We start from the raw sequence: 24,548 nt of genomic DNA, 5'->3' as shown, positions 1-24,548 counted from the left end.
CCCCCCCTCCCCAATTACAATTGATTTGGTATAGTGTTGGCTCAGTCATAGACGCTGAGCACAACGCATACGTTTGCACTGTATCGTTGGATTATTTGTGATCATTTATTTGTGGCCTTTATATTCGTCTCCAGCTCTCAGTTCTAATGAGTATTGTTTTTGATCTTCTGGGAAAGCAACGCTTCCTATTTAGCAACAGCAGCTCCCATTAGACAGCCTCTCTGGCCGCGTTTGCTGCAAGCATGCACATGTCGGCTAATGAGACCATCTCGTTTGGTCATAGGGTGTGCTGTGCCATGGGACCAGCTATTCTCAACACTTCTTTTGAGCCTTCATTAAGGAATTGAAAAGCAGGTTAGTTTCACAAGATATGGGTTTGAATCATCGCGCACACAGCCTGGCTATTGTTTCTGCATGCACACATCCGACACAGTACAGTGATTTGCGTAAACGTATCCCTCTTTTGCGTGACCAGAATGGAAACCATACCTGTTTTGAAAACCCAAATCTACATAGGAAGCTGGGGCCTTCATCCAAACATGTACACATCTGAACTGTTTGTCTGAAGCAGCAGCTCTAGTAAACCTCATCTAAGAGCTTAACGCTTCTCAGTCTGCAGTAGTGAGTAGTTGGGAATCTGCTGGTAATTTAAAAAGATTTAAAAATTCCCGAGTGGTGGCTACTGAGCTCTAAGGTATATCTTTAGGTTTTGATTTGAAATATCTTCTATTTGGGAAGAGCATCAGCACTCTTTACCTCCCTAAATGGACTAAATGGAGATTAGAACAGGACATAGGGGATCAAAGATGCTGCCCCTGATTGTTGCCTCTGGTCTAATCTAGTGCATTATTTTTTCTTTTCTTTTTATTATATTTTAATCCCAGCCAGCCCTAGTCACTTCCCCTTTTCCCTAATTTATTTAAGCCTTCTTTTCATTATTGTCTGGGCTCTATTAGCCATGATACTGGATATCCCCAGCCTAGTTACTGTTATAGATCACCTTAAATCGGTCCATCTCAAGCAGGGGGGGACAAACACCTTTGCCCTGTAGAACATGCTCTTTTTTAATTTTGGAAGAAGACATTCAAATTTGTTTTTACAGCATAGAGCTTAAAAGATGTTGATTACTCAAGGTGTTGTCCCCATAAAATAATTTGTAGTCTGGAGAGAAGCCTTTAATGTATCCAGTTAATCATTTAACTAGACCAATTAAGCAACTAAGAAAACGGCCTGGAACATAAACCAGAAAACACTGCTGCCCCCCCGGACTGGAGTTAGACACCCCTGTTTGAAAGACAGGGAGCATTTCATACTGAACTGAACTGAACAATAATAATAAAAAATAAATATTAAAAGTCACTTGTTTTAAGGGAGCTCTGGTATTCAGGTGCTTGATACAGATGATCTCTGAATTCCCAAAGCTGCCACATGCCCATGTAACTGACTCGAATTGAGTGTTTCCAATCTTTGTAAATGTGATGGCTTACCAGTGACCTGTTAAACATGTTAAATTTGGCCTCCCCCTGGATCAGGGTTGCGGTTCCTCTAGATCAGCCAGTTAGAACAATGAAGTGCCCCTTGGTGTTAAAAAGAATGGAGTAGACGGTGTGCTGTTAAAAGCCCTGTCCCAATAAGCTGATCCAGCTGTGTGACCTGTCCGTTAAGACCGCTTGGTCACTCTGTCCTATATAAACTGTTCATTCTCCAGTGCAGATTTGATGCCCATGCTTTCTAATTCTGCCAGGAGATTTGAAAGCTGCAGCACATAGTAAAGACTCAGACATTGTAACCATAATTACATAATCCCTCATTCAATTTCAACCATAACAGGAGAACAAACATTAAAAAAAAAAAAAAAAAAAAAAAAAATTATAGTCAAACATCTCTCTACCACAATAGGTAGTCTCTCCACAGTTGCTGACCAATGTAAAATGCATTCCTCTGTGTTTCCTTTAAAGGGGTCATGAACTGAGAAATCAAAATTCCCTTGATCTTTTGACATATAAGAGGTCATTGTACTATAAAAACATCCTGTAAGTTTCAGAACTCAAAACTTTCTGGTTAGTCTAAAAACACCTTATATTGAAGCCAATCTGCAAAAACGACAGGATGTGGAATGTGCCACTTTATTATGTAATAGTGTGGCTAAACCCCACCTCCACAGAAGAAGATCAATACCTGCTTCTACATTACTGCCTGCTTAGCCCCGCCCACCGATTCACACATATAGTAGGTAAATAACGAGAGAGGCAAACGCAGGTCTATGCAGAAACCAAACGATAAAGATGGCTACGAACACAACAATTGACAAGTTTTTTTACTTTAATGAAAATGATGGACAATGAATATAAGAACGACAGCTTGACAAACAATGGTACATTCATTTATACTTCATTTACATGAAGCAGCGTGAATTATCCTTTGTCAGATATAACTGTATTGGCCTAGTATCTAAACTTTATATGCAACAACCAATGAAATATAAAACATGTAATATGCATAAATGTTAACAACATAACAACACAAACCGCTTTCTGTAGCATCTTCGGCTAAACTCTAATATAATGTAATAGGCTAACTACCTCACAAATACATAAAGTATGAATATAAATAAAGATGATTATTTACCATGCTGTCGCAGGCTGTAGTATCCTTGGCATTTGAGGTGCAGGTTTGTTGCCTTGTGATTCAGGATCAGACTCTGGCTCAAACATGTTTGGCTGAATTTTACCGGCTGCCATTTCTAAACATCGGAAATTTTCAAAACAATTCCACACGTGTACTGACAGGGAATTTGAAAATGTTTAAATATGCAAAACAAGCCAATCATACCAGTGGGCATTTACTTCCGAGTCTGCAATCCGCCACGCCTATTCAAACGGTGTGGTCCGATGAGGGGGGTCAAAACAGGACAGAAAATAGCCTATTACTTCTAAATTATGATGTTATTTGATGTAAAAATCTTGATAACATTATAAGTGGACCTCGGAAAACATTACAAAATAAAAAAAAAGGCAGTTCGTGACCCCTTTAATGCCTTCTGTATAGACACGCATGGTCACACCTCTGCAGACTCGCAGTACAACAGTGTGGGAGTGTGCATTGCTAAGAACAGCAGCGGCGCGGAGCTGCAGTCCTATTTTAGGGCTCATCAGCTGATTTGTTCCTAAAACCACAGGACACAGACGCAGACTGGAACCCCGCACTGCGTGGGAGCTGCTTCCGACCGCTGTCTGAGGCCACTACCTGGAGTAATTGACCAGTGGGAGGGGAATTTCAGTAATGTGCAGTGGCTGTACCTCTGGGTGAGGAGATCCTTCCCCTTCTAACAGGAAGGTCTGAATCCTACCACCTCCCAGGCAGTAATTAAGCCGCCTTTGGTCTGCATTTCACCCGAGCACAGCACCTCTCCTGTTTCCGGTGGAAGTCAAACAGCCTTTTTGACATCATGGGAAATGCTTTTCTGGCATCATGAGCAGCCAGGGCTAGTGCACTTTTGTATGGGGTTCTTGGGGTTAGTGGTATTCAACTGCCTGTTTTAGTTTTACTTCTCCATGGAAAAGTCTGCATCCAGACACTAATTCTTAATCGAAACTAATACAATTCTGGAAAGGTCTTCATGTACAAAACCCTACCAGAAAGACATTTGCAGCTGTAAATGGTACGTTAGCATGACGACAGTTGGAGGACTGCATTTGGTTTGCGCAGTGTCTATATATTATTAAATTCAAAGTACTTCAGAGTAATCCATTTCATGTTTAAGCCAAAAAAAAATACTCGTGCCAGTCCTGAGATCCCTGTTGAAGCCAGGGAACAGGGAACCCTGCCATTGCAGGCCTGATTTGTCTCTTGGACAAGAAAGCATTTAATGATATTGTAACGCCACACATCCTCGCATTGGAGATTTCATTCAATGCAAAACCTGGGTCAGATCTCGCCACCATGCGTGGGCGGGGGGTGTATTTGTCTGCCTGTTCATACGTGCTTTGGTTCAATGTCTGCTTTGTTTTGACTGCCCTTGGTGTTGAGGGGCAGCCATGCGTCTGGTTCAGCTGCCACTTCATGAGGCTTGCTCCTCCGACAGCTGCTGTGGTGTGAGAGAGCTGCCGTGCCACGGGGATGGGGGTTGGGGGGGGGGGGGGGGTTCTGCACTCAATACCCCCATTGAGTTAGAACTGGGTCCCGGTGTGGCAGCCTGGGCCCTCAGCTGTCTTGGCCCTGGACCAGTGCCTGTTTCTGATATGCAGATCAATCCCAGAACCCCCCCCCCCAACCCGTCTGTGTATTCAAGCTGCACTGGGAGAATCTGGGAAAGACAAAGTGCCTCAATCTCAATAGAGATGGCTTCTCAGTGGCTTTCCACAGACTGACTGTTTGAATGGCTCAATAGATATGGAAATGAGAAGAGGCAAGCAAACTCCATCTCCTGGGTAGCTCCAGCACATTGGAAAGCGTAATAATAAAACTGTTAAATGAAACAAAGCATGCACATTTGAGAGCATCTGTCCATGAGACCGGGCTCCAGTTGCATCCCACACCTTAAGCATCAAACAGCTTGTGAAATATAGCAGCTTTTATATACCTTTAACTAATGTTAAATGTGTTAAGGTAGAAACCTCCTTCAGCTCAGGCAGAACTGACATCGTTTTATACAGATGGCCACTGGTCCTAGGTACCATAATAGTCCAAATTACCACCTCCATCCCCTTTATAATATGACACGATGTTATTCAGTGATTCCTTTATTTTAGTAAATAGATTGTTCACTGAACTGATTTTTCAAACAAATTGTTAGCATTTTCTGCCTAATTGAAGTGATGTACCTGTCTTAATAACATTCAGTAGCCTGTAATATTGACCGTTTTTCTAAACTGAATAAGTACGCAACAAACTACAGAAGTCTAGCTGAATGAACAGTATTTGAAACCAAACATATTGCCAAATTGCATTGTTACAGATGAGGGGGAGCAAAAGCTTTCAGCTACAATGGTTTATAAATAGCTGAGAGAAGCGGGGGGGTTTCAGTAGGACATTAACCTAGAATACACCGATCAACCATAACATTATGACCACCTGCCTAATATTGTGTAGGTCCCAAAACAGCCCTGACCCGTCGTGGCATGGACTCCACTAGACCTCTGAAGGTGTGCTGTGGTATCTGGCACCAAGACGTTAGCAGTAGATCCTTTAAGTTGCGAGGTGGGGCCTCCATGGATCGGATTTGTTTGTCCAGCACATCCCACAGATGCTCGATTGTATTGAGATCTGGGGAATTTGGAGGCCAAGTCAACACTTTGAACTCGTGATTCATCAGACCAGGCACCATTGCTCCGTGGTGCAGTTCTGATGCTCACGTGCCCAATTGTAGGCGTTTTTGGCAGTGGACAGGGGTCAGCATGGGCACCCTGACTGCGCAGCTACGCAGCCCCATACGCAACAAACTGCGATGCACCGTGTGTTCTGACACCTTTCTATCAGAACCAGCATAAATTTTTTCAGCTATTTGAGCTACAGTAGCTCATCTGTTGGATCAGACCACACGGGCCAGCCTTCACTCCCCACATGCATCAATGAGCCTTGGCCACCCTTGACCACTTTTGATAGGTACTGACCACTGCAAACCGGGAACACCCCACAAGAGCTCCAGTTTTGGAGATGCTCTGACCCAGTCGTCTAGCCATCACAATTTGTCCCTTGTCAAAGTCGCTCAGATCCTTATGCTTGCCCATTTTTCCTGCTTGTAACACATCAACTTTGAGGACAAAATGTTCACTTGCTGCCTAATATATCCCACCCACTGACAGGTGCCATGATAACGAGATTATCAGTGTTATTCAGTGGTCATAATGTTATGGCTGATCGGTGTATATCTCCTTAGTTTTATCTTTTTGTTTTGTGGGATTTGTATTTCTCAAACAGAGAGACGAGAGGTTTTCGGTGCCAGAGGTGTGGCAGACTGTATCTGCTCTCTTCTACTCCCTTTACTCAGCTTGTTTTGGATCATGGGCGACTGTCAATGGAGGCTGCCAAAAAGGGCACGGTGTCATTGACAAAGCCCCATCTGCTATGTGGGTTGAGTGACAGACACAGAGCGAGCGAGCGAGCGAGAGAGAGAGAAGGGGCCTCTCAGACTGCTGAGGACTGCCCAGAGTCGAGACAAAAGGAGGGAGTAGAAATCACAGTCCTAAATGAAGACTGCCTGCACACAGACTCCCTCAGTCCAGGCACAGTCCTCCAACGAAGAGTCACAGACTTTTTCAGAGAAGCCCTTGGTGTTTTTTCCAGTAGATATGTCTAGACTGAGAATTTTTTTAAATAGTTTTATTAACCAGTGTGATGAAATTAAAAATAAATAAATGGTACGATGAATCAGGCATGAGATGTGTCTAAAACCAAATCAAAGCTTGTCACAGAAGATGGATTGAAAAAAAACTACGACTTACGTTTCAAATTTGGAAGTCTTAAAACTTTTTTTTTTTAAGCAATCAGTTGTGCTTTTGAGATTTGAGTCCTGCATCATCTTCAGATGAGAATGGATGTATTGGCCAGGCTGAATCCGCGGTCTTCCACCACTCTGTACTGGAAAGTGGATGAGGAATTAATGTGTTGAATGCTGGACAGAGCCGTTACAATGTACTGGGAGCTGTGGCTGAGTCAGTTCAGTGGAACTACTCTGCAGTGCGTTCTGTTTGGGATGAAAGGTGGGATAATCATCTTTAGATGCTTCTTTTTCCGCTTGGTGTTCAGTTATGTATGGCTGGTATACATTATTGTGGCTTGTTCGTCATGAGGAGGGGGGGGAATCCATTTGTGTGTACAAATTCTCCTCCATCAGTCTTCAGCTATGCCATGCTTGAAATTTCCACTGTGTATTATCTGAGTTTTCAAAAGCTATGAACTTGTGGAAGAATAGTCTGACTTGGTTGATTTTAAAGTGTGTTTTTAAGTGATCCATGCTGGATATTTGATGGTTTACAGCAGAGCATAAAGCTCTCAAGGCATCAATAATTAATTGTTTCTTCAGACACTTAATAGGTACACATTTAATGTGCTTGTTATTCCTATTGATTTTTTTTCTGTTTCTGTCCTTTGAGTGTAAACTTTCTCTGCTATTGTTAACCACTGCATGAGCAAGTCCTCACAGCACACAAATCTGTGTGGAAGGCCACTTGTCCCCTCATCGGGGAGGGTGTCCACTCGGTTCCGATGCAGGTGTGGGGGGTGCGGACACCACCCTGAGGCTTGCATCCGGCAGCTTTGAACCCTTGCTCCAAAATTCATATTGGTCTGGTGCTTGCAGCACCTCCTAACATATTAATGCCTGCAATGCCATTAAAAGGAGCTTGTATAATTAGAATAAATTGGGGATTACATGATTAAAGACACAATCATGATCTCTGCTGCAAGCCACGCATGTGATGCCATCTGACTCATGGTTTTGTTTTTTGGGGTTTTCAACTTGTGCAATATGGATAAAGCTATTAAACTGTATTCACTTTTAAACTGTACATGTTGAACCAAGTACAATAATTACCTGACTGCTTGGACATTTTGTTTTCAATCCACTCGTATATACAGCTCTGGAAAAAATTAAGAGACCACTCCAAGTTCAGAAATCAATGTTAAGTGGTCTCTTCATTTTTTCCAGAGCTGTATTTTCAGATATGACTGTTTGTTTGTGCCCAATTGCTCTATAGCTCGGCTGTTGTCTCAGAAGGGGAGTTGTCATACAATGCCTGCATGTTCTGAGTGAATTGTTTTTGTCCGTCCAGTGAACTCTGGACCCCAGTGTCCTGTGGACTCAGACATGTTTGAGTCCATTTCTTTGGCTTTTGATTTTCTCCAGTGCAAATGTGTTTTTTATGAACAAGGAACTCTAAATTACACAGTGTAGCAGGCTTAACAAACAATTGTGAGTCCATAATATTACGATCCATTTTAATGAAAGCATAGGCTAAAACTAGGCCATCAACTTTAAAGAAAAGCTGAAGGATTATGATACAATATATAGCCTACGTGAATAACCAATATGTCCTGATCTAGCAGAATGAATCAAAATGGAGTGTGAAGTAGCACAGAACTGGTGATAATGATTTATATGAAGCAAAAGAGAGATACGTTAGGGTAGAGTTTGTGGGAACCTTTCTAAATGTATGCTTGTTAAGTTACATTGCACCATTTTTCTAGAGGAGCATGTTTAAAAGCCCATATGAAATAGTTAGGCCTAATGTAGAACTCTGAAGAATGGGAGGCATAATCCTGTGATCTTCTGACGACAGACTTATAATTCAATCAGTCCCAGGCCCAGCAGCTGGTACAGTCCTGCATTTGTTGCAGCCTGTTGATTTGGTATGCATTTTAGTCTAGTGCTGTTAACTGAAAAGGTTTGGGGAGTCTCTGAGGGTTGATCTAAGAGCCCTTGGAAAGCATTTCAGATCCCATTAGGAGTTTAAAAAAAGCTCTCCTCCTCTACTTAAAACCATTAAACCATTACCAATTCATAGACACTTCTAACAGTACCCTTCGGCCTGAACCTGCAGCAGATCTGGGTCACAAGGTGCAGTCATGTGAGTTGTCTGCGGTGTGATTGATAGAAATGTATTCAATGATGCAGCCTATTTTTGTGAAAGGCTTAGCTGATGTTGCTGGTCAATAAAAGAGTAGACTGCTGTTATGACAGATCCTGGTACTTAACCCAGTAGTTTGTCATGGAAAAAGTGATGTCGTGAAGTCCAGCAGGAACCCCTCAAATGGTAATTTAACTCTGACGAGATTCAGAATTAATTATTTTGAAGAAACTGAAATGCACATAATATCAGCTCATATTCAGCTCCCACAAGTCTGTTCAAAAGCCATTTGTATACTTTGTAAACTGCAAAGAAACACAAATAATCATTAATGCAAGAAGCAAGTCACTAAAATTACTTTTGTTATGTCATTATAGGATATCAAACTACAAATGGTGTACCCTATTTACTGGTTTATTTCCATAATACTGGCATTGCTTATGTAAAATCTGTTATGTAATCTATAAAGCCAATAGGATTTACAAAGACAAATTAATAAATAAATGTAATGTTTTGAAGCCTTTTCAAAATGTTACAACCATTTTTAAGCATGTTTCACTTAATTCTAGTGTTAGGTCTCAAAATAACCACTATTCTGAATACCAGCAGTATTTCCAGATGTTCAGTTTGTGATACCAACATTGATATTCCGTTTAAACAGGAATCAGACCAACAATAAAGTGTCTGCTGGTGTATAAACTTTTCCCCACACATTTTTCCATCTCCAGCTTCAGAGGTACAATGTGGAAGCACAAATTGTGAGGTTAAATTCATGGTTCTGTCAGGGAATATGTTTTTGAGAGCTACCAGATTGCATATATCATGGGAACATGCCGATTTTCAGAATGAACCCTTTTTGAAAATCATCCATAATTCCCTTGCTGACCGGGTGATCGGGCCCTGCTTCTATGCCCACAGCATGATGTCCTGTGATCCTGAGAACGGTGTCCTCACAACAAAGGGCAGTGGCTGGGCAGGGGAGCATCTGCCTTATTAGGCATTCCTGAATATTGTGCCAACCTGAAGTAAATGAGGAGAAACTCAGTGAGCACACTAGCCCTGGCACCAAGCCCTGGCTCCAGCACAGCTGCCCCGACTTGCTCCCACATCTCTTGCCAAGTTTTCAGCAGCAAGTCCGTGGCAGACAGGCGTGGAGTATCTTTCCATCCCCGCTAGGCCACTCCCCTCTGAGATATAGACGTGTGTGGGAAGCTGCCTTGACTTTATAGCAGATTCCTCTCTGAGTGTGTGTGCTTGGACTCACCCAAAGGATTTAACTCAAGGAAACCTGTTCACTGTGGACCGTGAGGACAGAGTATGCTTTTGCAGGCTCTCCTGCCTTCTAGTAGTTTTGAAGACGAGTGGGGCAGACTGACCGGCAAAGGACCAGAGGATGTCATTTACAACAGCCCCTCAGGTACTCCTCCATGGGCCAACGAAAACTGGACAGGACCATAGCTGGACCAGCTTTTCTCTGGTGTTTTTGTCTCTTTGTGTACAGAGGTTTTTAAATGGAGCTACAGTGTTAGCAAAGAGGAAACCGTTCTGATATCAGACATCTGTTACAGTCATGAGCCTGTTGCAGAGTTTTGAAATATACTTTAAAGTTTTTTTGTCGTTATTGTTGGTATAGCTATATTTATTTTTATACTAGTAAACTATTGACTTGTGAATGCAGCTGTTTCATCAACAAATGTAATTTCTTGCCATGTGAGGCATTGCTCTTTGAGTCGATTTCAGCAATGGTGATTGAATGAATATTTAGATTTTTCCATAAGCTTTGTATTTTAGTAGTTAAAATTATTGGTGGGGGAGGGAAGTAGCTAATGTGCCCGTTTAGTTTCAAACTTTCAGTTCTTGTATTAGAAATACCAGACATCTATGGATGCATTTGAAGGGATTCATCCACAGTCATATTCAGACCAGGCCCCTGCATTTTGAACTCTATCAGTTGAGTTTGAAATAGACTTTCATAGTGACAGCAAGATATGTGCATAAATACGAAATATATCTGTCTTGTGGCCAAATTGAACTCTGGCCCCCAGATGTATAACTTTCAGAACTGAGTATTTAATAGGAAATGACTAATGATCCAGGGTTTCAATCAGTTAAAAATGTTTATATATATATATATATATATATATATATATATATATATATAATATTAATGAAAAACATTTTGTAGCCATACTTATCAGTATTCAGTCAAATTAAACTGTTTTAAATACAAGAAATAGTCCTGTCTAAATACCTCACAAGTGGCTACTAAATACATTTTTAATTATATATTTTTGCCTTACTTGGCCCAGCACCTCATGGAGTGAGGATACTTTTAAGTTATATTCATATATAGACTATATATTAATCTTGTCTACTAAAGCTTTGGCTGCTTTGAATTACATTTGAAATCACCCTTCAGACACTGGGATCTAAATCAGGCATTGGGGTAATTAAGAACAGCTCACCAAAAAAATGTATGATTCAAAATATTGAGGTCATCTACAGTTTCCAGATGGCTGGCAAAAACTGCAATAACCCATCGGGGTTTCGTCTGTTTGAATGGGACCAAGTAGAAGTAAGGAAGAGCAGACAGGACCCAAGCTGGCAGCAATTGATTTCGTGTCTTGTCGCCAAATGTTGTTCAAAGTGTAGCTTCTTCTCCAGCTCACTGGTGAGGTTTCACAGGCAGGTTCTACATGTTAGCGCTACCTTGTGGCTCTTTCCATCTCTCTTCACTGACACTTTCTCTCCCTCCCTCCTCCAGAGGCCCTGCACCGTCCCTTTGGCCTCGATCCGGACTCTGCAGCCCTGACGGAGGCCGTGCGCTGGAGCTCCAAGGAGAACCTGCTGGGAGCCACGGAGAGCGATCCCAACCTCTTTGTTGCACTTTATGATTTTGTGGCCAGTGGGGACAACACACTGAGCATCACTAAAGGTAAGTCTTCGCAAAATGATACGGTGCCCGATTGTACGTGCACAGCCTCAACAAGAGAAGGTAATACTACTGACACAAAACGCGAACTAAAAAAAAGGAAGCCGACACAAACCACAGGGATCTAGTAGCTTGTCCCAGCAAATGCCTAAGCCTCTCTGGTTTTACAAGTTATAGGTTTTTAGACCAATTGAACTGACCAAGCAGAAACGCTGTCATATCGACAATTAAAGGACAAATATGTGTATGCAATGGATGCCAATAATAGGTGCTCACCATCAAATACAGCTTTGAAATCTATTAATATAGTGTTAATTAAGTAGTAAGCCTACTTCATTTGACTGTTATAAATATTTTTCTGTTTGTTCTCTGTCTTTTGTTCTATTTCAATATCGGCTAGTTCCGTCTAAACACATTCCTCTCAGGGGGTGGCTATTCCATCATATGATCTTCAGTAGAGCACACTCTCATCTGAGAAATATGTGGAGATACCTGCTAATCAGGCAATGTGGCGGGCTCCTTGTTCTTGAAGCAATGCAAGGTTATTCTGAATCACCGATTCCAGGGCCAGGGTACTTCCACACCCGTGTTTGTCTTTGGCTCGGGATATATTTGTCACTTCAAAAACATGTACAAATTGGGCTGGGTAAACCTCTCACATAGGCATGGCTTCATCCAGAACCACCCTTATTCAGAATTTCTGATTGAAAACCACATTTCCTAGCTGTAGAAGGAAAAGTTTATTCCCTTTTAAAATCTGAAGCCTGGAAAGTGTTGTAGAAATTGATGATAATCACTATACAAGTATCCACTTGATTTAAAATCATCACTTTTGCTCTAAAATGTAAGAGGAGTATAATAACCTTTTTAGGCCCAGTTTCCAGTGTATGTGACATTGAAATCTGACGTTTCCTGCGTGGGAAAGTCCAAACTTGATGCAGCCCCCTGTGGGCTAGACAAGACCAAAAACTACTCCATGTAATTATATGCGGTAACATCCATTGGAATCGATTTTTGCTCTTGAACACAAATCTTAAAATAATGGCATTTGATCGAATAAGCATTGGCGATCTATACTGAGAGTTGGAGAACCGTCTGAAACGCCACTGAAGGGGAGCTTGACCGGTGAGGTACAGGCTGGCGTTGAGAGGGAGTGTTAACGTGCTGTGAAATGTGCGCTCAACCTCTCATTACCCCCACAATAATCATAATGATTTCAGAGGCCCTGATGTACGTCTGCTGTTTTTGCGTTTCCGGTGCTTTTGTTGCTGAATTGTGGCACTTCCTGTTACATCTGTTCCTTTGGGGGAGGTAGGGGGTTGGGGGGGGGCTAGTCTATTGTTTAGTGTACAGATTAACATTCAAATACAGCCAGCCTGAACTGCTTTCGTAACAGGGACTTGTTTTCTCCAAAACATCTCCATGGCAACAGGCAGCCATGTTACAGCAGCAGCCTCTGACTGTGACAAATTATCAAAATAAAAAATGTTAATTACAAAGGAAAAGCTAGCCTGCAGGGGTGAACTCACTGACTGAACTTGTCAGTCCCACCAGATCCTTATTGCAGGCTGAGACAGCTGCTGCAGGAATCTCCTCGGCCCACGCCCGTTCTGACACTGTGCTTCTCTTCTGTCCCTTCCCCCCCAGGGGAGAAACTACGAGTGTTGGGCTACAACCAGAATGGTGAGTGGAGTGAGGTGCGCTCCAAGAACGGGCAGGGATGGGTGCCCAGCAACTACATCACGCCGGTCAACAGCCTGGAGAAGCACTCCTGGTACCACGGGCCGGTGTCGCGCAGCGCAGCCGAGTACCTGCTCAGCAGCCTCATCAACGGCAGCTTCCTGGTGCGCGAGAGTGAGAGCAGCCCCGGGCAGCTGTCCATCTCGCTGCGCTACGAGGGCCGCGTCTACCACTACCGGATCAACACCTCCTCCGACGCCAAGGTCAGCACACGCCACCGCCGCAGGGGCGCCCCCTAGTGTCTAAACCCGGCCCCTCGGGAGTTTGATCATGGTTCACATTGGTTGTGTGATGCATGCACTTTGCTGTGTGTCCTTGTTTGTATCGTGGTTTACAGCACTATACCTCTCCCCTCTCTCTGCCACTTTCAGATGTTCCTCTGTGGGAAACCTTTATAAGGGTATTGTGCACGACCAGGTTTTTCTTGCCTGTCCCTAAAAGAGGATGTTATGCCTGATACAGGTACAGGGCTTTGGGCTCATCATGCCTTCATCGCCTCATTGATTCGATCGATGCTCTTGCAACACTTGCAACTAGTCGCCAGGTGTGAGATGTGGAGGCAGGCCAGCAGATATGAGCCCAGACAAGATGATTTCTCGTTGGTTCACCGCTTGCCTGTCTGCTGAATTTGACTGGACTTGCCTGCGTGAAGCAGCCCCCCCTTCTGCGTTGTGTGATCCCTTGTCTGTCGTATGCAGTGGCTTGCTGAGTTATGTACTATTCTTGGCGTTTTGGAGAGCTCTGATGCTGTTCTGGGGGGAATAGGATTCAGAAGAGCAGCGTAATTTTTTAAAGTTAGATGTGTGTGTGTGTAACTATACTGCTTGTAACTCAGTTCCTAGTGGATATTTGCATGATAGACATCTTGAACACTTACTAGATGCCCAAAGTCTGGTCCTCTGCTCCTTATTTTGTTTTTAAGTGGGGAAAAAAAAAACAAAAAAAAAAAAACTGGTTATAAATTATCAGCTGATTTTCATAATTGGTCAATTTCACCATCTTTTCTGACACGCTGTGCTCTGAAATCTAGACGAGCAGCACCACAGAGGCCGCCAGTGCTCTGGCGGAAGTGACATTTACAGCCTCACTGTGTCTCAGTGATACTAGAAAATGCTACTAGAAAATCTACTTCCCAAGACTTCAAAATCAAAATGTCATCCCAGAATGCAAAAATGATAGACAAGATATGAAAACTGGGTCAGTAATAGCTCCCGGTGCGTGTCAGTTACACTTACAACCACTAGTGAAAGGGAATATTATTATTGTTACTACAATTTATTACATTTTTATCTTTATTACAATGTATTAAACATTACCTTATACTCGTGTGTTTCAGTGGAAGTAAAATGTTATAATGAACGGAGCTCTAGATGAAGAAAGCAGAACGATAGTGGCCTCTTGAAATGAAAAGGGGACTGGGCCAACATGCAGTGCTGGACCACCTCCCTGCAGTGGCTCAGTGCCTCTCTTCGTGTCTTTCTTGCCAGGTGTACGTGACCGCGGAGAGCCGCTTCAGCACGCTGGCAGAGCTTGTGCACCACCACTCCACGGTGGCGGACGGCCTGGTCACCACGCTGCACTACCCGGCACCCAAGTGCAACAAGCCCACCGTCTATGGGGTGTCGCCAATCCACGACAAGTGGGAGATGGAGCGCACTGACATCACCATGAAGCACAAGCTGGGCGGAGGGCAGTACGGAGAGGTCTACGTCGGCCTCTGGAAAAAATACAACCTGACCGTGGCAGTGAAAACACTCAAGGTATGCCCGGGGGCAGATGAAGCTAATGAGCGGTTGCGGGGCATGAGCTAGGAGCCTCAACAAAGATGGCGGTGTCTTTTTTGTATAAATCTCTGTGCAATTAAATGGGTAATCAATAATTTGGTCTTGTATCTTATTGGGCTACTTCCACAGGCCCAGGTTTGCACCAGTGACTTCCTTCCCCGAAATGATACTGGACCGTCTGTGATTAGTTCTCACCACTGTCTATGAAACCCTCGAGTATGCTTGTGTTAATAAATAATGAGGACGTGTATTTAATATCACGTTGTGTTTTTTTTTTTTTTTTTTTTTTAATACTTAATAGTGTACAATTTGCTCTAGGGAATTGTACTACATAGCAAAATATTATCTCGAGTGAAATACAGCCATGACTGCATGTTGACCAATGAGAGAGGATTCCAGTTGGTTTGTGGCCCTGTGCTGCCACCTAATGGACAAAATGTGTTTGCATCACTTTTGTTTCTGCAAGTGGACATGGAAGAGCATAATTTCCTCATTCTCTTGATTTTGACAAATTAACTCCCTTTTTTGTATTGTCTTCTCTTTAGGAAGATACAATGGAGGTGGAGGAGTTTCTGAAAGAGGCTTCAGTCATGAAAGAAGTAAAACATCCCAACCTGGTGCAGCTGCTCGGTGAGTCCCACCGGCCCGGTCCCTCGGTGGATCCTGAACCACCACACTAGAGGCACTGGGCCTGGTACTGTGGCACATCTGTCTTCATATTTCAGTTTAGGTTTTCTCAACTACTTTAGCTTCCGCACATAAAAGGTTGACGTTGGTTTTAACTGTAAAACGCTCACACCGCTGTTTGAAATCTCCTCTTGGTCTTTTTTTTTTAGTGGTTGTTGTATTGGTTGTGAGGTCACACTTTATAATCATGGGCACCCATTCATAATTATATGATGTGTGAATAGCACACGAATACCATGTGCACCTAGTAATCACGTGGATACTGTCAGTCTCTTGTTTGGTTTTGAATTCTGGGTACCACAGGGAGATCTGCCCTCTGTATTCCCCTTTACTGACCGTGTGTCTGCCGGTCAGGCGTGTGCACCCTGGAACCGCCGTTCTACATCGTGACGGAGTACATGCCCCATGGGAACCTGCTGGACTACCTGCGCGAGTGTGACCGGGAGGAGGTGAACGCCGTGGTGCTGCTCTACATGGCCACGCAGATCTCGTCCGCCATGGAGTACCTGGAGAAGAAGAACTTCATCCACAGGTAACCCTGCCTCCATGGCACATCTGCTACTGTAACCTCTAGGTGTCGAAACGGGGAGGTGCTCAGGTGTGGATGCTTCCACCTGCATCTCGTCCTGCCTTGATACCTGTAACATGTCATTACACAGGAAGACTAGAACCGAGTTTGTCGTGCAGTGCATCTGTTCTTTTATGTGCTTCCGTAGCCTGACAGGATTTCAGTCCCTCAGTCAGACCCAGTGTTGTTTGAACTGCTCAACATAATGAATGGTCATCAAACGCTCTCAACTGAAATCCAGCATTGCTACAAGTAGGAGAACAACAGGAAATAAAAGCTCTGAAACTAATAACGTGTGTATGTATTTATGTATGCATTTTAAAGTGTTCACACTTGTTTGTAATTTTAGTTTAGACTTACATTAAGTTTAGGCAATGCATTGCCTGTTTTATACAGTGAGGAAAAAAGTATTTGATCCCCTGCTGATTTTGTACGTTTGCCCACTGACAAAGAGATGATCAGTCTATAATTTTAATGGTAGGTGTATTTTAACAGTGAGAGACAGAATAACAACAAAAAAATCCAGAAAAACGCATTTCAAAAAAGTTATAAATTGATTTGCATGTTAATGAGGGAAATAAGTATTTGCCTCCTTCGACTTAGTACTTGGTGGCAAAACCCTTGTTGGCAATCACAGAGGTCAGACGTTTCTTGTAGTTGGCCACCAGGTTTGCACACATCTCAGGAGGGATTTTGTCCCACTCCTCTTTGCAGATCCTCTCCAAGTCATTAAGGTTACAAGGCTGATTTTTGGCAACTCGAACCTTCAGCTCCCTCCACAGATTTTCTATGGGATTAAGGTCTGGAGACTGGCTAGGCCACTCCAGGACCTTAATGTGCTTCTTCTTGAGCCACTCCTTTGTTGCCTTGGCTGTGTGTTTTGGGTCATTATCATGCTGGAATACCCATCCACGACCCATTTTCAATGCCCTGGCTGAGGGAAGGAGGTTCTCACCCAAGATTTGACGGTACATGGCCCCGTCCATCGTCCCTTTGATGCGGTGCAGTTGTCTTGTCCCCTTAGCAGAAAAACACCCCCAAAGCAGAATGTTTCCACCTCCATGTTTGACGGTGGGGATGGTGTTCTTGGGGTCATAGGCAGCATTCCTCCTCCTCCAAACACGGCGAGTTGAGTTGATGCCAAAGAGCTCGATTTTGGTCTCATCTGACCACAACACTTTCACCCAGTTCTCCTCTGAATCATTCAGATGTTCATTGGCAAACTTCAGACGGGCCTGTACATGTGCTTTCTTGAGCAGGGGGACCTTGCGGGCGCTGCAGGATTTCAGTCCTTCACGGCGTAGTGTGTTACCAATTGTTTTCTTGGTGACTATGGTCCCAGCTGCCTTGAGATCATTAACAAGATCCTCCTGTGTAGTTCTGTGCTGATTCCTCACCATTCTCATGATCATTGAAACTCCACGAGGTGAGATCTTGCATGGAGCCCCAGACCGAGGGAGACTGACAGTTATTTTGTGCTTCTTCCATTTGCGAATAATCGCACCAACTGTTGTCACCTTCTCACCAAGCTGCTTGGTGATGGTCTTGTAGCCCATTCCAGCCTTGTGTAGGTCTACAATCTTGTCCCTGACATCCTTGGACAGCTCTTTGGTCTTGGCCATGGTGGAGAGTTTGGAATCTGATTGATTGATTGCTTCTGTGAACAGGTGTCTTTTATACAGGTAACGAGCTGAGATTAGGAGCACTCCCTTTAAGAGAGTGCTCTTAATCTCAGCTCGTTACCTGTATAAAAGACACCTGGGAGCCAGAAATCTTGCAGATTGATAGGGGATCAAATACTTATTTCCCTCATTAACATGCAAATCAATTTATAACTTTTTTCGAAATGCGTTTTTCTGGATGTTTTTGTTGTTATTCTGTCTCTCACTGTTAAAATACACCTACCATTAAAATTATAGACTGATCATTTCTTTGTCAGTGGGCAAACGTACAAAATCAGCAGGGGATCAAATACTTTTTTCCCTCACTATATAGAATTAGAAGTAGACCAAATGATTTAGGCACTGTAAGTAATCAGTTGTGTAAAAATAACCCCACAAAGGTCAAGGGTAGGGAAAAAGGCAGTGTGTTGCCCTGGAAACCCACTGAAGTATATTGGGAGATATGAGAGGGGCGTAAGATGCTGGTCAGTGCGGCCCTGTCTGACATGGGCGTTGTGTCTCAGGGACCTGGCTGCTCGTAACTGCCTGGTGGGGGAGAATCACGTGGTGAAGGTGGCTGACTTCGGGTTGAGCCGTCTGATGACCGGGGACACCTACACTGCTCACGCTGGTGCCAAGTTCCCCATCAAGTGGACCGCTCCCGAGAGCCTGGCCTACAACACCTTCTCCATCAAATCCGACGTCTGGGGTCAGTGAAGCCCTTTCCCGGGGTGTGAGGGGTGGAGGTGTTTAACTGTGCTGTGCCTATAGATTAACCCCAGGATGTCACCATATCTTGCCTGTTATAACATGTGATTCAGATACTGATCATTTCTTCGTTACCTAACTTAAATTCACAATAGTACCTTGTCCAATAGCTGGTGCTGTGCTATCAATACTGTGTCTCCTGGAAATGTTGGGCTTGACCTTTTATCTTTCTATGTGTGTCTGTAGACCAGCCACTGAGTTGTATCTGTTATGTGCACGTAAAGGAGAAGCGATGCCTTCAGAAGCCACAACTGTGCAGATCAATGCTGTTAGGCCTGGGTGACGGCAGTGTGCTGTGGCTTTGACTCCTATTGACTCCTTCCCTGTTTTGGTCCCTCAGCATTCGGAGTGCTGCTGTGGGAGATTGCCACCTATGGGATGTCTCCCTATCCTGGAATCGACCTGTCCCAGGTGTATGACTTGCTGGAGAAGGGCTACCGTATGGAGCAACCTGAGGGCTGTCCTCCAAAAGTGTATGAGCTGATGAGAGCCTGTGAGTAGCCTTGCGGAGCCTGGGTCATATGGGCCTTCATCTCTGAAACAACAGCACATTGGAATCCCATGAATACTCATCCTCAGGGCGTGCCAGTGTTTGTGTGCTTCCAATAAGCATCTTTAACATGTTTGAGACCAACACGTATCATTACATTACATTCATAGAACAGATACCGTTCAGAACCTCTTTCTTGTTTGGTACAGGAGCTAGTCAGTAAGACTTCAGCTGCAATTAATACTTTTATAACCAGTTCCCTTGTGTTGTCATTTTTTGGATTTAAACATGGTAAATAGAAACTAATATGGACATATGGACTTTTCATGGTTTATCAAGATGCAAAGTGCTCTTGTCCGAAGGTAGGAACGACCTGCGAGTTGTTTGCTTTTATTCACTGCATGTCTGTTTTTATTCAGTTCAGATTATTTTGCCATTTTCCCAGGCTGGCAGTGGAGCCCTATGGACAGGCCTTCATTTGCTGAAATCCACCAGGCCTTCGAAACAATGTTCCACGACTCCAGCATCTCTGAAGGTACTAGTTGTTGTTGTTGTTTATTTTTTATTTTATTTCTTGGCAGACACCCTTATCCAGGGTGACTTATAAAACATAAGAGCATTACAAAGTGCAAAGATCCAGTACAGTTCAGAGCATCATGCAATTTACAAATTCCAATTTACATGCATGTATAGGTAATATACAACAAACAATTCAAGTCCTAGATCCTAGATAGTAAAAGCTAGTAAGTGCAGGCATCATTAAGGAGGCATAGGGGAAATCACAATCAATCAATATGAGTACTAGTAATGCAAAGCAAGGGGTATGTCAAAAATTACATTGAATCAGTGCAATTGTACAGGATAATAGACAACTAGATTACAAGTACAGTCTGAACAGATACTGTGTCCTGTCATCCCTGTCACAAGCAAGGCCTAGTGAACTAAGATCAGCTTTGCTATGTGGGAAGCAAGGATATCAAAGACCTTAAAAAGTACTGTTTGGAAGATATCTGCATCATATGTTCTAGATGCTTCAATTACAGTATGTATGTGTAGTAATAGCAACATGATAAACCCATGTGCAATGCAAGGCAGTGACGGCAATAGTCCGTTATTTATCTCATCCTTTGCACCAGCTCTTGAAACTGCTTCTTCAGAGCACAAGATGGCCAGAGGCAGATATGATCCTTACTGCTTCCCTTAGTGACCGGCAAGTCGAAAGTCTCTTTCTCATGTTTACTGAGAAATGCATATAATGTTTTTTTTTTGTGCCCTTACGATGCATTCTTTGCTTTCAACAGAGGTCGCAGAAGAGTTGTGTAAAACTGCCACCGCCCTCACCTTCAACCCCCAGCTGCCTATCCTGCCGTCCAAATCTCGCACCCCGAAGAAACACACGGAGAACAAGGAGAACATCGAGGGGGGGCTGGAGATGCGACAGGAGTCCCCAGGGCAGAGCGCCCCCTCAGGTACTGCATCCACGTCAAGCCGCAAACCCAGAAAACACCCAGCCTTCCTCCTAGAGCTCCAGTACCGTACCAGTCTTGTTTTTGCTTAGTATCTGTAACCAGGTGGGCAGTTTTGTAAGATTTCTCTCTCAATGGCCATTGGCACCAGACCTGTCCAATAGGCATCACCTGCTTAGGCCTGTCTCAATTACACTATGTAAAGCAATTTTTGTTCCTGGGTAGTAAGTGTTATTTCCTAATTGTTTATGTCTCAAAAGTATAGAAAATGGCTATTATGTCCCACAAACTTTGCTTTTGTGAGCAGGACAATGATATTTTGATGGGAAAACGGGCGAATGTGTGTCTTTTCGTTCACATAAAGCCGGAAAAAACAACATATGAATCAAAATTAACGTATTTATACTAAAGTAATACAAAAATGATTACAAAAGATTTAGAAGTGAGTAGTTTTTCGAGATTTATGATTATACTGTGTATACACGTTGTTATCCTTCAGTGCTTACTTCCTTCCCAACCAAAAATAACCTTAATGGCTTGAAGTCACTCATATTTGATGTAATATTTTCATGTTTTCTTGTCAAGTATACTTAATGCAACTTCTAGCAGGAAAAATGGTTTATAGTGGAATCCATGCAGTTATCTGCAGTTATCGATACCCTTATATTAATTAATACTCTTAATTCATTTATTGGTTTCCTGTCCATAGATAGCCACGTGTTACTCAGGAGTAGGGTTTTCAAATCCATGTGTAAAGCAGTGTCATGAAATGAAAATAGTTTTGTATCATTCTATTCAGCCCTGTTTTTTAGGTGTTTTTTTAACATGTGTTGTAAAGTGTATTTGAGATTTAATTGTGTCCTGCCTTTACTCGCTGGCAGTTGACATGCCTGCTGATTGTACTCTGGGCACATCCACATCGAACTGCATTTCATATAGCAGAACTAGTGTTTCTCTACATGTTTTACTTATATATATACACTCACCTAAAGGATTATTAGGAACACCTGTTCAATTTCTCATTAATGCAATTATCTAACCAACCAATCACTTGGCAGTTGCTTCAATGCATTTAGGGGTGTGGTCCTGGTCAAGACAATCTCCTGAACTCCAAACTGAATGTCTGAATGGGAAAGAAAGGTGATTTAAGCAATTTTGAGCGTGGCATGGTTGTTGGTGCCAGACGGGCCGGTCTGAGTATTTCACAATCTGCTCAGTTACTGGGATTTTCACGCACAACCATTTCTAGGGTTTACAAAGAATGGTGTGAAAAGGGAAAAACATCCAGTATGCGGCAGTCCTGTGGGGCGAAAATGCCTTGTTGATGCTAGAGGTCAGAGGAGAATGGGCCGACTGATTCAAGCTGATAGAAGAGCAACTTTGACTGAAATAACCACTCGTTACAACCGAGGTATGCAGCAAAGCATTTGTGAAGCCACAACACGTACAACCTTGAGGTGGATGGGCTACAACAGCAGAAGACCCCACCGGGTACCACTCATCTCCACTACAAATAGGAAAAAGAGGCTACAATTTGCACAAGCTCACCAAAATTGGACAGTTGAAGACTGGAAAAATGTTGCCTGGTCTGATGAGTCTTGATTTCTGTTGAGACATTCAGATGGTAGAGTCAGAATTTGGCGTAAACAGAATGAGAACATGGATCCATCATGCCTTGTTGCCACTGTGCAGGCTGGTGGTGGTGGTGTAATGGTGTGGGGGATGTTTTCTTGGCACACTTTAGGCCCCTTAGTGCCAATTGGGCATCGTTTAAATGCCACGGCCTACCTGAGCATTGTTTCCGACCATGTCCATCCCTTTATGACCACCATGTACCCATCCTCTGATGGCTACTTCCAGCAGGATAATGCACCATGTCACAAAGGTCGAATCATTTCAAATTGGTTTCTTGAACATGACAATGAGTTCACTGTACTAAACTGGCCCCCACAGTCACCAGATCTCAACCCAATAGAGCATCTTTGGGATGTGGTGGAACGGGAGCTTCGTGCCCTGGATGTGCATCCCACAAATCTCCATCAACTGCAAGATGCTATCCTATCAATATGGGCCAACATTTCTAAAGAATGCTTTCAGCACCTTGTTGAATCAATGCCACGTAGAATTAAGGCAGTTCTGAAGGCAAAAGGGGGTCAAACACAGTATTAGTATGGTGTTCCTAATAATCCTTTAGGTGAGTGTATATAAGTATATAAGAATTGGATAACAGTGATTTTCACGATTTTCAAAATGCAGAATCTTTTTCTGTATATTATCACTCAAATTACTTTCTTCAACAAATTGTCAGTTTATTTTTGTTTTGTTTTTCCCAAAGGTGGTTATTAAACACTTAAGTACAGTGAGGGAAAAAAGTATTTGATCCCCTGCTGATTTTGTACATTTGCCCACTGACAAAGAAATGATCAGTCTATAATTTTAATGGTAGGTGTATTTTAACAGTGAGAGACAGAATAACAGCAAAAAAATGCAGAAAAACGCATTTCAAAAAAGTTATAAATTGATTTTCATGTTAATGAGGGAAATAAGTATTTGATCCCCTATCAATCAGCAAGATTTCTGGCTCCCAGGTGTCTTTTATACAGGTAACGAGCTGAGACTCTCTTAAAGGGAGTGCTCCTAATCTCAGCTCGTTACCTGTATAAAAGACACCTGTTCACAGAAGCAATCAATCAATCAGATTCCAAACTCTCCACCATGGCCAAGACCAAAGAGCTGTCCAAGGATGTCAGGGACAAGATTGTAGACCTACACAAGGCTGGAATGGGCTACAAGACCATCGCCAAGCAGCTTGGTGAGAAGGTGACAACAGTTGGTGCGATTATTCGCAAATGGAAGAAGCACAAAATAACTGTCAGTCTCCCTCGGTCTGGGGCTCCATGCAAGATCTCACCTCGTGGAGTTTCAATGATCATGAGAATGGTGAGGAATCAGCACAGAACTACACGGGAGGATCTTGTTAATGATCTCAAGGCAGCTGGGACCATAGTCATCAAGAAAACAATTGGTAACACACTACGCCGTGAAGGACTGAAATCCTGCAGCGTCCGCAAGGCCCCCCTGTTCAAGAAAGCACATGTACAGGCCTGTCTGAAGTTTGCCAACATCTGAATGATTCAGAGGAGAACTAGTTGAAAGTGTTGTGGTCAGATGAAACCAAAATCAAGCTCTTTGGCATCAACTCAACTCGCCGTGTTTGGAGGAGGAGGAATGACCCCAAGAACACCATCCCCACCGTCAAACATGGAGGTGGAAACATTATGCTTTGGGGGTGTTTTTCCTCCTGAGATGTGTGCAAACCTGGTGGCCAACTACGAGAAACGTCTGACCTCTGTGATTGCCAACAAGGGTTTTGCCACCAAGTACTAAGTCGAAGGGGTCAAATACTTATTTCCCTCATTAACATGCAAATCAATGTATAACTTTTTTGAAATGCATTTTTCTGGATTTTTTTGTTGTTATTCTGTCTCTCACTGTTAAAATACACCTACCATTAAAATTATAGACTGATCATTTCTTTGTCAGTGGGCAAACATACAAAATCAGCAGGGGATCAAATACTTTTTTCCCCCACTGTAAGGGTATGAATGAAATAGTCGGCACACTAACTCTGTGCAACATATTTCAGAAGTGAAGTGTCATTTCTAGACCATTTGCATCTCATTCAAATGAAGCACACCGGTACAAGGTCAGAGAGGATTCTGCTGGCTACAGGCAATGTTAGGAATGCTTAAAATAAAAATCACAGTGACAATAACAGCTGACACTTGAAAAGCCAAGTGAATGTCTCTGCTATATGATCGAGCAGTAGAGAAGGCTGAGATGATCCCAGCCTAAACATAATGAATGATTATGCCCAGCTTCCAT

The 24,548-nt window shown here is 43.1% G+C and overlaps 1 protein-coding gene across 2 annotated transcripts in view; it reads left to right on the top strand.

The window, feature by feature from the left end:
• Positions 1-24,548, top strand: part of abl2 (c-abl oncogene 2, non-receptor tyrosine kinase) — a 45,498-nt gene that overhangs the window by 12,586 nt on the left and 8,364 nt on the right. The window contains exons 1-10 of one of the 2 annotated variants that reach the window (XM_066692593.1): positions 9,370-9,984; positions 11,332-11,502; positions 13,147-13,442; positions 14,727-14,999; positions 15,569-15,653; positions 16,065-16,242; positions 18,464-18,648; positions 19,048-19,200; positions 19,643-19,732; positions 20,499-20,666. In XM_066692593.1, coding sequence (XP_066548690.1) covers positions 9,885-9,984; positions 11,332-11,502; positions 13,147-13,442; positions 14,727-14,999; positions 15,569-15,653; positions 16,065-16,242; positions 18,464-18,648; positions 19,048-19,200; positions 19,643-19,732; positions 20,499-20,666 — 1,699 coding nt within the window. In that variant the 5' untranslated portion in view covers positions 9,370-9,884. Of the gene's footprint in view, positions 1-9,369; positions 9,985-11,331; positions 11,503-13,146; positions 13,443-14,726; positions 15,000-15,568; positions 15,654-16,064; positions 16,243-18,463; positions 18,649-19,047; positions 19,201-19,642; positions 19,733-20,498; positions 20,667-24,548 lie in introns of those variants that run through there. The other variant, XM_066692592.1, reaches the window with a different exon arrangement.

This window comes from Amia ocellicauda, chromosome 19, assembly GCF_036373705.1.
Source record: "Amia ocellicauda isolate fAmiCal2 chromosome 19, fAmiCal2.hap1, whole genome shotgun sequence".
NCBI lineage: Eukaryota > Metazoa > Chordata > Actinopteri > Amiiformes > Amiidae > Amia > Amia ocellicauda.
Note: the sequence above shows the minus strand (reverse complement) of the source record. Positions and strands in the feature narration are given on the sequence as shown.